General features: G+C 40.1%; 1 protein-coding gene across 1 annotated transcript in view; it reads left to right on the plus strand.

Annotated features, from left to right (window-relative positions):
* Nucleotides 1–132: 132 nt before the first annotated feature.
* The window catches only part of SART3 (squamous cell carcinoma antigen recognized by T cells 3), a 34,868-nt gene continuing 21,960 nt past the window's right edge, over nucleotides 133–13,040 (plus strand). Inside the window, exons 1-3 of the mRNA XM_008581095.1 lie at nucleotides 133–521; nucleotides 8,115–8,236; nucleotides 11,707–11,891. Of these exons, the coding sequence (XP_008579317.1) occupies nucleotides 133–521; nucleotides 8,115–8,236; nucleotides 11,707–11,891 (696 nt within the window). The remainder of the gene's footprint in view (nucleotides 522–8,114; nucleotides 8,237–11,706; nucleotides 11,892–13,040) is intronic.

The following is a 13,040-nucleotide window of genomic DNA, read 5'->3' on the forward strand; positions in this document are numbered from 1 at the left end:
CATCCGAGGCTCCCAGCTCCAATTTCAGTTGCAAGAAAGCGGGGTTTTGATCAGGCGCGCGCCGCGGGCAGCTTCGACTGCAGCCGGTCTTCGGCGGCCTCGGGAAGACCCGAGAGTCACTGGAAGCGCAAGATGGCGACGGCGTCTGCAACCTCGGCTTCGGAACCGGAGGCCGAGCCCAAGTCCGGGCCCAAGGCTGAGGGAGAGGAGGATGAAGTTAAGGCGGCTCGGACGAGGAGGAAGGTGTTGTCGCGAGCTGTGGCCGCTGCGACGTACAAGACCATTGGGCCAGAGTGGGATCAGCAGGAGGAAGGCGTGAGCGACAGCGATGGGGGTGAGGAGTACGCCATGGCTTCCTCCGCGGAGAGCTCCCCCGGGGAGTACGAGTGGGAGTACGACGAAGAGGAGGAGAAGAACCAGTTGGAGATCGAGCGGCTGGAGGAGCAGGTGGGCCCGGGGGTGGACAGGGGGCTCCTTCCGTCGGGTGCCCAGGTCCCCGCCCGCCTCCCGGATCCTCGAGGGTAATAAAACCGCCAAAGCCTCGAAACCGCTATTGAGCACCGGAGCTCCTGTCATTTGAGCGCTTATTGCGTGCCCGGTGCTTTGCGGACATTATCCCATCGAATGCTCGCCACAACCCCATGAAAGAAGTAGGGTTATCCCCGTTTTACGGTAGGAAACCGAGGATAGCGGAGGAAATTTTCTTGCTCAAGATAACGCTCCCTGCAAGTGGCGAGTCAGGCCTTGTACTTTGAACAGACTCCAGAACTCCCACTCTTAACACTCCACGATGGAAAGAAAACCTTATTCGTAGGAATGACGACGGTGATGAAATTGGGTGTAGTAGGAGAAAGTATTGACCGTGACGATGGTAATAAAAATGGAAAGGTAGAGGTTTCCGTGTTTGGAGACTAAAGCTCCAGTTCTGTTCCACTCCTGTGTGTCCTTGGGCGAATCCCTTAACTTCTCTGAGCCTCGGTTTTCTCATTTGTAGATTGAGAGCAGCAATTCCTGCGTCCTGTAATTGTCTTAACAGTAATTATAATCTAGTGGCTGGTACCTAGTAGTAACGTGATCTCTAATTTGTAATCTTATGAGGTGGTGATATCTCCTGTGTAATCCAGGGTCCCATCAGGAAATAGATGGCACATTCAAATTAGGATAATTTGAGAAAAAGTTAATAAAGGGACAACTTTTTATAAAGGTGTGGGCAGGGAAATCAGGAGCGAAGGTTTAGTAACCCATGCCTCGTAACAGCAGGACCTTGTGTCCACCTTTAGACCTGAATGGGTGAAGGGAGTGATTTGTTACCCGAACAGTTGTGTGGAGAGGACACCTGAGAGCTACTGAGAACTTTGGTCAAGAGGTGCAGCCCCAGTTTCCCGTCAGGGGTTGGGATGGGGGAAGAAATACCCTGGCTTCTCTCTTTTCCTTCCTCCAAACTTCTGCTGGTGCTTTCTGTTGGGCAAACCCAGCTGAAGCCAGACAGCCAGGACGCTTGTAAATGTGGTCTACGCTGGGGGGCACAGGACAGGAAGGAGAGGATGGAGCGAATTGGGAGGGGCAAACAGAAGAGATCGTTCACGTTCTCTTCTTACAGATGAAGGAACAGAGGCTCAAAACAAACCTTGCCGGGTATCACTTTCCTTATAATGCCTCATCTGACACTGACGTTTTTGTTAGTTTTGAAATAGTGATTATCCTTCATTGGTATTGCTTGTCTCTCTTGTTGTCACAGCTGATTGTCAAAGAAACCTGTTGGGATAGGCAGGTGGTTACCGTTTCTACTTTTTATAAATAAATGTGCTGAAGCTAATATACTTTTATTAATTCAGCAAATGAGGTTCTTCAGAAAGTTTGTGGGAACGTAGGATTGAAAGATAATAGGAATCTTTCCATGAACTTTTTGAAGTATCCATGTACAGTGTGACATGGGGTGCTGAACTATGTCTCTGCCATTATTGAAATCATTTATTCAGACTGCTAGCCCTGGGGAAATAAAGAGCATCTGTTTTCGTAGGAAAGGGAGGCTTGAAACCAGGGAGGTTAAGTCCTTGATGAGGGTACACAGCTTACTAGGGAGGAGGATGGGTCAGAGCAGAGGTCTCTTGTCTACTGGTGTTCTGCAGTTGCCTGCCCCACCTCAGGTCACCAGGGGTGGGATGGACCTCAGAAGGTGACCACACAGGATGGGACCTGGCAAGTCCTGGTGAGTTGAAGAGCCTCTGGCCTTATCCTTTTTGTCCTGGGGTCTCGAAATGGACTTCCAATTTTTCCACACCTCCCTCCTGCCTCATCCTAATCCCACAGCCTCTTGTTCCTACTGTGACTGCTCGTATCAGGTGGAGCATAATGATGAGTAACTTCCAAGTAGGCCTGTGAAAAACTCGGCCTTGCTGTATTTGCGAGTTTGGCTCTCATCCTTGAGTGTATTTTATGAAAGCTGGCGATTTGCTGTGGTATCTATTCATGTAACAAAAGCAAAGGTTTCCTATTATTTGTGTTTGTGTGCTGAAACTAAAAGTGGGATCTAAAGCCTGCTCTGTTCTTCCTTCCTTGCTATGCCTGTGATTGCACCAGTTGTTTTTCTTCCACCAGGTCTCTCTGTTGTCACTCGCATTCTGGGGACAGGGAGGTGTGGCACCTTCTTCACACTGCTAGAGAGTTAGGAAATCAGTTAGCAGATCATTTTGTGCATTGGCTAAGCCTCCTCTTTTTAAAAAGCTGCTTATGTCTTTAATGATGTTCTGAGACCAGAATAGACCAGTGTAATTGGCCAGTACTCATTTGTCAGTATTGATTGAACCATATGGAAATGTGTCTCTTCAAAATGCATTTCAGTGTGCATTTAATACTTTCAAAGCACTTCTCCATATATAGTATCTTCATTATGTTGGCTTAAAAATTAGAAGTTTAGAACAAATGCCACTTAAGAGGCAGTTTCTCTATTTTAGCGACTTCTATACCTTTTTCTTCTGCTGACCTACACGTGGTTTTCGTGTGAAGGGCACTTGCATAGACATTCCTGATACTAACTAGGAAGAACTCTCCCTCTCCTGTAACGCTCAAAAAGCACACTGAGACTCGAGTGAGTTGTGAATGGTGGTGTAACAGGGAGAACCTTGAATGTTCTTTAAAGAAGAACATATACCTTTCTCAGGTTCACTTTAACTGCTGTTACTTTGTGTGACTCACTTGACAGATGGTTTTGAAACAGTGTATGGTGATAGCCTGTTTAATAACCAGAGCTTTGCTCCAGCTCCTTCATTGTACAATTGAAGAAACAAGAACCAGAGGGGAACAGAACACTTGTGTCCTGATCTAGTCCAGTACTTTTTAAACCTGTCACAGGATGGGGTTCAGCTTCTCAAGTTTTGTAAATCATGAACAGGAGAACATTGCTAAAAGTCTTTAGATTTTTTTTGAAATTATAATAATGTTCTTATCTGTAATTGATTATTGTTTTCTTTTTGCATGTAATTTGATAAATACAAAGTAGTTCAAGTCATGTATAAGAGTTTCACTAAGTCAGTATTTTTCAGACTGGGCTGGCCAGTTAGCTCAGTTGGTTAGAGTGTGGTTCTGATAACACCAAGGTCTAGGGTTTGATCCATGTATTAGCCAGCCAAAAACATTTGTTTTTCAAACTGGGTGCCACAGTGATAGGCCATGAATTCATTTCGGCTAATACATCCATTGCCACCTCTGTGATATATTTTCTGTTGCATGGGTCTGTTTTTGGGCTCTCTCTTCTGGTCAGTTTGTCTATCCCTTGCCAATTCCATTGTCTAACTTATTGCTGAGGCTTGCTATCTGGACCAGACAAATCCTCCTACACCTGATTTTTTTTTTCATAGGTGTGTTTTGGCTCTTTCATATAAATTTTAGGATTATTTTGTCAAGGCCTATGAAGAACCCTTTTGGGTTTTAGATTAGAATTGCATTGAATTTATGGATCATTTAGGGGGTCCCTTGCCAATTCCATTGTCTAACTTATTGCTGAGGCTTGCTATCTGGACCAGACAAATCCTCCTACCTGATTTTTTTTTTCATAGGTGTGTTTTGGCTCTTTCATATAAATTTTAGGATTATTTTGTCAAGGTCTATGAAGAACCCTTTTGGGTTTTAGATTAGAATTGCATTGAATTTATGGATCATTTAGGGGAGAATTGACATCTTTGCCATAATGATTCTTCTATCCAGTAGTATGATGTATAACGCCATTTATCTAGGTCTTTAATATTGTTCAATGAAGTTTGAAAACATTTCTCCCTATGGGTTTCACACACCTTTTGTTAGGTGTATTCCCAGGTATTTTGTAATGTTTATTGTCTATGCTATCCTATTTAAAATCACATTTTAAAACTTGCTGATTTATAGAATTGTAATTTTTTTTATTGTGATAAAGAACACATAACATAAACTTTGCCATCTTAATCATTCTTAAGTGTACAGTTCTAATGTCAGGTATATTCATGTTGTGAAGCAAATCTCCACAACTTTGTCATCTTGCAAATCTGCAACTCTTTGCTCATTAAACAACTCCCCCATCCCCTTCCCTCAACCCCTGATAACCACCATTCTACTTTTCTGTCTTTATGAATTTGACTACTTTAGATATCTCATATAAGTGGAATTATAGAGTATTTGTCATTTTGTGTGCAATTGATTTTTTTACATTGGTCTTATTGTTCATCACCTTGTTAATCTTGTTTATTATGTCTCATTTGTAGATTAGTCTTGGTTTACTATGCAGGCATTATAGTGATATGATATATATGATGTATTGTCTGAGAATAAGTACCATTTTCATTCTTTTCTCTCTTTTTTTTTTAAGATGACTGGTAAGGGGATCTTAACCCTTGACTTGGTGTTGTCAGCACCACGCTCTCTGCAGTGAGCTAACCGGCCCTCCCTATTGTGGGATCTGAACCGGTAGCTTTGGTGTTATCAACACCACACTCTCCCAAGTGAGCCACGCCCTCATTCTTTTCTCTTTTTGTCAGTAATTTGTTTTTCTTATCGGATTATTTCAGCCACAGACCTCAAGTACAGGGTTAAATAGAAGGTGATATTGGGAATCTGCGGTATTTTTAAAAAGAACTTCTAAAGTTTAACCAGTAGTAGCCAAGTTTATTGTAGATTTTTGTAGATACTTTTATCAGATTAAAGAAGGACCTTTCTATTCCTAGTTTGCTAAGTTTTTATTCTTAATTATGAATGAGCATTTTTATCAAATGCCTTTTCTTCATTGAGATGGTATTTTTTTTCCCTCAAATCTGTTAGTTTAGAAAATTAACTTTTCTTGGTATAGATCCTATTTGTTCATTATGTATTATTTTGTATGTGCATTTCTGGTTTGTTAATAGTTTATTTAGGGTTTTTGTATCAGTGCTCTTGAGTGAGATCAGGCTGTAATTGATTAAATTCTGTGTGCCAGGTAGGTAAAGAGAATCTAGCTATGAGCAAGATGTAAAACATATGAGGTGCTTATCCCAAAGAGCCTTTAGATGATGATGGAAATAAACAGGATATTGAGATGGAAAGCAGCTTGCAGCAAGTAGGGGGCTATTAGAAAAGGTGGCCAGGGAAGTTTAATGAGATAACTGAAAGATGAGAAGGAGTGCCTGTTCAAAGAGCCAGGGAGAGAGCCTTCTGGGCTGAAGGAGCAGCAGGTGCCAAGCCCCCAAGGTTGGAGAAACCTTGTTGTGTTTCAGTTACAGGAGCTGGATGTGTGGTTGAGAGGCCAGTGGTTTGAGATGTCGTTGGAGAGATGAGCCGAGGTGTGCTGGTCTTTCCACAAGGCAGGGATTTGCACATTGTTCCAGAGACACTGGGAAGTCATGGAGGGAAGTCAAGTATTATATATTACATTATATAATAGTAAATATAATTTACTGTTATAATTAATACAGAAAGATAATGGGTTCTTGTTTAAAATCTAAATAATTGAACAAAACCCTATAATCCTTGGTATTTGTATTCTGCAAATGGGTTGTTCCCCTTTTTACCCCTCCTCCTGCATTTAAACGTTCACTGGTAAGTTAATTTTTTATTCTGAAGTTCAAGTAATCAATTTATTGGCCCTCTTTATGTATTTTACTGAAATAGCATCTGGATTATTGGAGTACATTGTTAGATGGCAGAGTGTTGTTTGAATGAAGTATAGGTAATCAGCTGTCTCTGAAGAGGGAATATTCATTGCTGAAATGATGTGGCAGGTGTTGGAAGGGTAGATACCAATCTAGTCTTCATGTACAGACTATGTAACCCCATATCCCAACTTGTAGGAAAGCTCTTTTTTTTTTTTTTTTTTGTCTTTTTCGGTAAGGGGATCGCAACCCTTGGTGTGGTGTCGCCCACACCGCACTCAGCCAGTGAGCACACCGGCCATTCCTATATAGGATCCGAACCTGCGGCGGGAGCGTCGCTGCGCTCCCAGCACCGCACTCTCCCGAGTGCACCGCGGGGTCGGCCCGGAAAGCACTTTTTTAAAATTAAACTTTTTATTTGAGATAATTGTAGATTTCCATGCAGTTGTAGAAAGTAATACAGAGAGACCCTGTGTACCTTTTACCCAGTTTCCCTCAGTGGTAACGTTTTGCATAATTATGGTATATCACAGTCTGGATATTGACGTTGATACAGTCAAGATATAGAACAGGGCCAGCCCGTGGCTCACTTGGGACAATGTGGTGCTGATAACACTAAGGCCACGTGTTCGGATCCCTATATAGGGATGGCTGGTTAGCTCACTTGGGAAAGCGTGGTGCTGACCACACCAAGTCAAGGGTTAAGATCCCCTTACCGGTCATCTTTAAAAAACAAAACAAAACAAAACAAAAAAAGATATAGGTCAGTTCTGTCACCAGAAGGATCCTTCCCGTTGCCTTTTTGTCAATACCTGTTCATGCGCGCTTATTTGCCATCTGTATGTCCTCTTTGGTGAAATGTTGGTTCATGCCTTTTCCCATTTTATTAGATTGTTATTTACTGTTGAGTTTGGAATTAAATCTTTTAGATATTAGTGCTTTGTTGGATGTGTGGCTTGCAAATATATTTTTCCAGGCTGTAGCTTGTCTTTTCATCCTCTTAACAGGGCCTTTTGTAGAGCAAAAATTAATTTTGATGAGGTCTAATTTATCAGTTTTTCCTTTCACGGATCATACTTTTGGTATCAAATCTAGGATCTCTTTGTGTAGCCTTGGATCCTGAAGATTTTCTCCTGTGTGTTTTTCTAAACATTTTATAGTTTTATGTTTTACATTTAAATCTGTGATCCATTTGAGCTAATTTTTGTATAAGGTGTGAGGTTTACATCAAGGTTTATTTTTTGCCTACGATATCAAGTTGCTTCAGCATCATTTGTTGAAATGAGGCCCTTTTTCCTCCATTGAACAGCTTTTGCATCTTTGTCAAAAATTATTTGGGCATATTTGTGTGGGTCTGTTACTGGCTTCTTTTTTCTTCTGTTGATCTCTGTGTGTTTCAGCCAGTTTTGATGATTGTAGCTACATAGTAGCTTTTAGTATCAGGTAGACTTATTTCTCCAACTTTATTCTTCTTTTTCAAGATGCTCCAAGATTCTTTCTTTTATCGTTTCCTTTCTGTTTGAAGACCTACTTTAGCTGTTCTTCAAGGGGTAGGTCTGCTAGTGATATTCTTTTAGTTTTCCTTTGTCTCAGATGATAGCTTTTTAAAAAGTTATTTTAATTTGCTTTAACTTTTAGTTTAGAAAGTTTCAAATGTTTAATAAACACTTATGTACCTGTCACTCAGCTTCAACAGATACCAACCTTTTGCCTTTCTTGTTTCTGCAGTAGGAATTTTCATCTGTTTTGTTTAGTAAAAGAAAAGAGCTCTTTCTACAGCGCACCTGACGTGTGCTAAAGCACATTATTTAATTACCTTTTAAAATCCTCACCAGAACCTTAGGAGCTAGAAACTAGTAGTATCTCCATTTTCTAGATGAAGTGGAGGCTTGTTTTAAGAACTAAATTTCTGTGCACGATGCCAGGTTGTGTGAGACAGATGAAATGTTTGTGTGCTGATGACTCTTGGTAAAGTCCCCTCTTTCAGCTTGACTTTTGGTGAGGGAGATGGTAATGCCCGAGGTGCTCTTGTCTCATAGAGCTCTGGCTGGAGTGGCTACATGACGAGATCAGCATGGCCCTGGATGGCCTGGACCGCGAGCACGTGTATGACCTCTTTGAGAAAGCTGTGAAGGACTACATTTGTAAGTTCCCGGGGGCTTTTTCAGGGGGTCTGGTGATGTCATCTGGATCAGTCTTTGCTGTCGTGGATTGTGTCGTGAGATGTTGCTTCCCAGAAAAGAGAGCATTTGTTTAGCAATTAGAAAGATTTAAGTTCAGGGCTGGCTGGTTGGCTCACTTGGTTAGAGTGTGGTGCTGGTAACACCAAGGTCAAGGGTTTGGATCTCTGTGCTGGCCATCAACAAAAAAAAACAAAAAAAGAGAGAAAGATTTACGTTCAGTCAAATTCTTCAGTCCTCAGTTGAGAAATTTGGTTTTAAAATAAAAGAGGAAGAAATATTTGTAGTAGGGGAATGAATATACTCATAACTAGCATTTGTCTGGCAGTGAGAACTTAAATAGTGTTTCCAGGTAATTAAAGGTTACCTTTTTACACATCAAATATGTTGTTAGAGGTTTTGGACAGAATACTTTTTAAAAAATATTAAAATGTTAAAAAATTTTTTTTTTTTTGAAATAAGTATGGATTCATAAGAAGTTGCAAAAATAGTACAGACAAATCCTGTGTACTCACTTCACCCAGTTTCCCCTCAGTAGTTTATAACTGTGGTACAAAATCAAAACCAAGAAATTGACCTTGGTACAATGTGTGTGTATAGTTCCGTTACATTTTATAACGTGTAGATTCGTGTAACCACCGCTGCTTTACCTTCCCCTGTTCACAATATAATTGTCTTAAATATTTTCTCTATGTGCATTGAGGACCACATCAGACAATGCTGTGGACAAAATGCTGTAAAAAAAGCATTTAAAAGTTTCCCCCTTTTTAATCATCGTCTTCCCTTTTCTGATTATCCTGATATCCCACTGTGGGCATTTCCCTTTGTGAGAAGCATTGATACTTAAAAGGTAGACTGTCCTGAGGTAGAGAATTTTTTGTGTACCTTTCCAACCAAGAAGAATTTACAATTTTCTATTCTTTATAATCCGGGTAATGAAAATAATAGGCATTTTACAAATATAAAATTATGTTAAATGTGTTTTTAAAAGCTATATTTGTGTCCCTGCTCTGATGCTACCCATGGGTCATCTTTTAGAATCACTGAAAGAGTTAGCAGTGCGTAATGTTCCTGTGTTTTCTGATGATGCTGTTATCCGTTTCATGATATCTCTGTCATCGTTAACAGCACCAGTTATCTTTCGCTTGAGGATCTGTGGCCCTCCTTAGACTGTAATGTTTTTTGGTCCTTTATGGTTTTGCATTGTCTCTGCTGTCAGGCCTTCACTGTCACTAGTGCTGATATCAGTGTGCCTTCCCTTTCCACCAGCCTTCAGGTCTGCTGTGGGTCAGGAAGACAGATAACCAAGCTTAGATTATGCGTCATAAGTAGTTTTGAACGAGGGCCTGAGGGACTCACGTGTTATTTTCAGGAGATAGAGTGCATGGAAATTGTGTCACTTGTTTCAGATGTTCAGAAGCCACTTTTGCCTGCTTCTTAGTTTTTAGCTGTGTTGTGGACATTTGAAAATGCCAGGCATAGACCTCTATTTCTCAGCATGGTCTCAGGAGTGATTTTCAGACTGTCCGAGAGGTCTTTCTGGGCCATTAATAGGTTATGGCCATGGCCCTTTGACTCTTTGAAGATTTTGAAAATTAGTTTTCTTGGTTTTCAGAGGAAGAGCCTCATGCAGAGGCTGTGTGCCTATTTTGGAGCCTGGCATCTTGTGTCACATTCTTTTGTTTGTCTTTTATAGTCACTATGGACTCTGGACCTTTGGGTTTCCTAAGTTTAAATACTGTTTGTTCAGGAACAAGACAAGGATGTCCCCTTTCACCACAGCTTTTCAACATTATACTGGCAGTCTTAGATAAGATAACTCAATAAGATAGGAAAAGGAAATAAAGGTGTGCAGATTGGGAAGGAAGAAGTAAAACTGTCTTTGTTCACAGATGGCATGTTTATCTATGTAGAAAATCCAAAAGAATCAAAAAAACTCCTGGAACCAATAAGTCGTCATAGCAAAGGTGTGCATAGATACATGTTGTATAAGAGACACAGTTGAGTCAGTTGCTTTCTTATATACCAGCAAAGGACAAGTGAAAATTGAAATTAAAAACACATTACCATTTATATAAGCACCCCAAAAATGAAATACTTGGGTATAAATCTAACAAAATATGTATAAGATTTGTATGAGGAAAAGTACAAAACTCTGATGAAAGAAATCAAAGACGAACTAAATAAATGGGGAAAGATTCCATGTTCATGGATAGGAAGACTCAATATTGTCAAGATGTCAATTCTTCCCAACTTGTTCTATACATTCATTGCAATGCTAATCAAAATTCCAGCAGTTTATTTTATAGATATCGATAAACTGATTCTAAAGTTTATATCCAGAGGCAAAAGACCCAGAACAGCCAATTCAATATTGAAGGAGAAGAACAAAGTCGGAGGACTGACACTACCTTACTTAAAGACTTACTAGAGAGCTACAGTAATCGAAACAGTGCGGTTATTGGTGAAAAATAGACCAGTAGATAAGTGGAACAGAAGAGAGAGCCCAGAAGTAGACTCACATAGATACGAACCTCAGATCCAGAAGCTAGGTCATTTCTACTTCTATTTTACAGCCCCATATGGCAGCTCTGTGTTGGTAAGGGAAAACAGAGTAGCTAACAGACTTTGCCTAAGTTCTTTGCAATGGGTTTCTCAATGAAAAAGCAAGTAAGCCTCAGGAAAACTTAGGCAGTAGTTCTCAAATTGGCTTTTTTATTTTTTAGTATTTTTATATTAAAAGGTTAGTGTATAGGTCTCTAGATCTTTCAGATTGCTGAAAAGTGACTTAATAGGCAAAGTGGGTACAGGGAAAATTGGTGCATTTGTAGAGTTTTAACTCATTAGTCTGGTCTTAAAGCCTCAGGAGTGAATAAAAAGATTAAAAAAGAAAGTGAAAGAAATAGGTGAACAGGTCTCTTTGCTTAAATATCATTAAAAGTAGAGATTTACAATATAGATTTTTAGTAACAGGATTAGTGCTTTTAACTTTGTTCTTTAACTTCTACAAGAAGGCTTAGAAATGAATCAAGATTCAAGTCAAAAAATTCTAGACTTTGAAATCTTTGGGAAGGTTCGCTAGATTCATAACTATTTGTATGGAAATCCATTACTGGGTTCCTTCAGTTTTAATAAATAAACTTTATAATCATGATCTTATTACATATCACCACTTGGCATATACTGTTTATGCAATAAAATCTCAATTAGTGTATTTAGTAGGAACATTGTTTAAGATATTTCTTTTCAGGCTACAGTATTAGTACAGGTAAATTGGGGTGCTTGTTGATGATGCTCTTAGCTTTTTTGCATGAATGAGCACTTTTTTGGTGAGCACCAATAAAGTTGTCTTGTTATGCATTCTTTTGTTATACATCAGTTTTGATATTTGGATGTTTTATATCCTGAACTAATAGAATACGTCTTATTTTCAGGTCCTAACATTTGGCTTGAGTATGGCCAGTACTCAGTTGGTGGGATTGGTCAGAAAGGTGGCCTTGAGAAAGTTCGCTCTGTGTTTGAAAGGGCTCTCTCGTCCGTCGGTTTACATATGACCAAAGGACTCGCCATCTGGGAGGCTTACCGAGAGTTTGAAAGTGCGATTGTGGAAGCTGCTCGGGTGAGTGACCCCCTGCTTGCCTCTGAATGGGCAGGGGCAGTCTTTATAAGGCTTCTTGGAAGTATTATTTTGGAACAGCTGTCCAAGATAAGTCTGAGTCTTAGAGTTAACAGAATTAACCAAATGGGCTTTACTAATCCCTTAGTGGGTGAGCAGTAAAATAAATAAGATCAGTAGTCTTTGTGGAACAGCAAGTATGATTTGTTGGGGGTAGAAGCAGGTGACCACAATTTTTTTCTGCTATTAAAAAGTACGACTGCTTTAGTTGCATGGTTTCTTTAGTTACGTGGTGAATGTACAAGAATAACCATGGTACTAAAAAAAAAAAAAAAAAAAATCCAATTGAAACAGAGAGGAAATCTGAGCCTGTCTTGATTGCGTTCTTTAGACTATGATTTATAAAATTTTACGGTAGTGTCCCCTCTCCACTATGGTTATGTATGTGCACAGAAAGTTCTTGTTGACTCATAGTGGAGCCTTCTAATAAGTACATCATTGTTATTAAAGTAGCCCCAGTCACTTCTCGATTACATCCCTGTTCAAAAATCTTCAGTGGTGCCTTCAACTTACCCTGAATAAGGCATCAGGACTAATGCTTTTGTTTGACATTTGTGGCTCACTCTAGTGTCAGACATAATCCCTTCATGGACTCTGTTCCCACGGTCCCCTGAACATTCTTGCACTTTCTTGCTGCTGTACTTTTACTCATGCTATTCCTTTAACCAGGAGTCAGTTTCCTTCTCTTGCTACCTCTGGGGAGCCTGGAGATACATTCCAGATGCCAGCTCCTCTAGTCTTTCCTGATTTCCTCCTTCCATAACAACAGCTCACCCTTAAAGACCAGTGTGAAGCAGGCTACACGATAGCGCTACGTTCATACTTATGATACTTCACTTTCATGATTCTTATGTTCAGCCTCACTGTAGTCATTTGGATACATTTCTTATTGCTTTTTGCTCTCCCCGTCGTCATAAACACTTAGGGGCAGAGATAACATTTTTGTACCCTTTCCAGCATTTGGCCTGACACCTCATGTATATATGAGGTTGTGTAAGTTTTTTAAATTGGAACTGAAAGTTTGTTGAAATATTTTTTGAAGTAGGAAGAACCAGAGTTTGTCATTTACTACTAATTTGCTTCTTTAGCCCA

This window comes from Galeopterus variegatus, unplaced genomic scaffold (assembly GCF_000696425.1).
Source record: "Galeopterus variegatus unplaced genomic scaffold, G_variegatus-3.0.2 Scaffold2261, whole genome shotgun sequence".
Taxonomy (NCBI): Eukaryota; Metazoa; Chordata; class Mammalia; order Dermoptera; family Cynocephalidae; genus Galeopterus; species Galeopterus variegatus.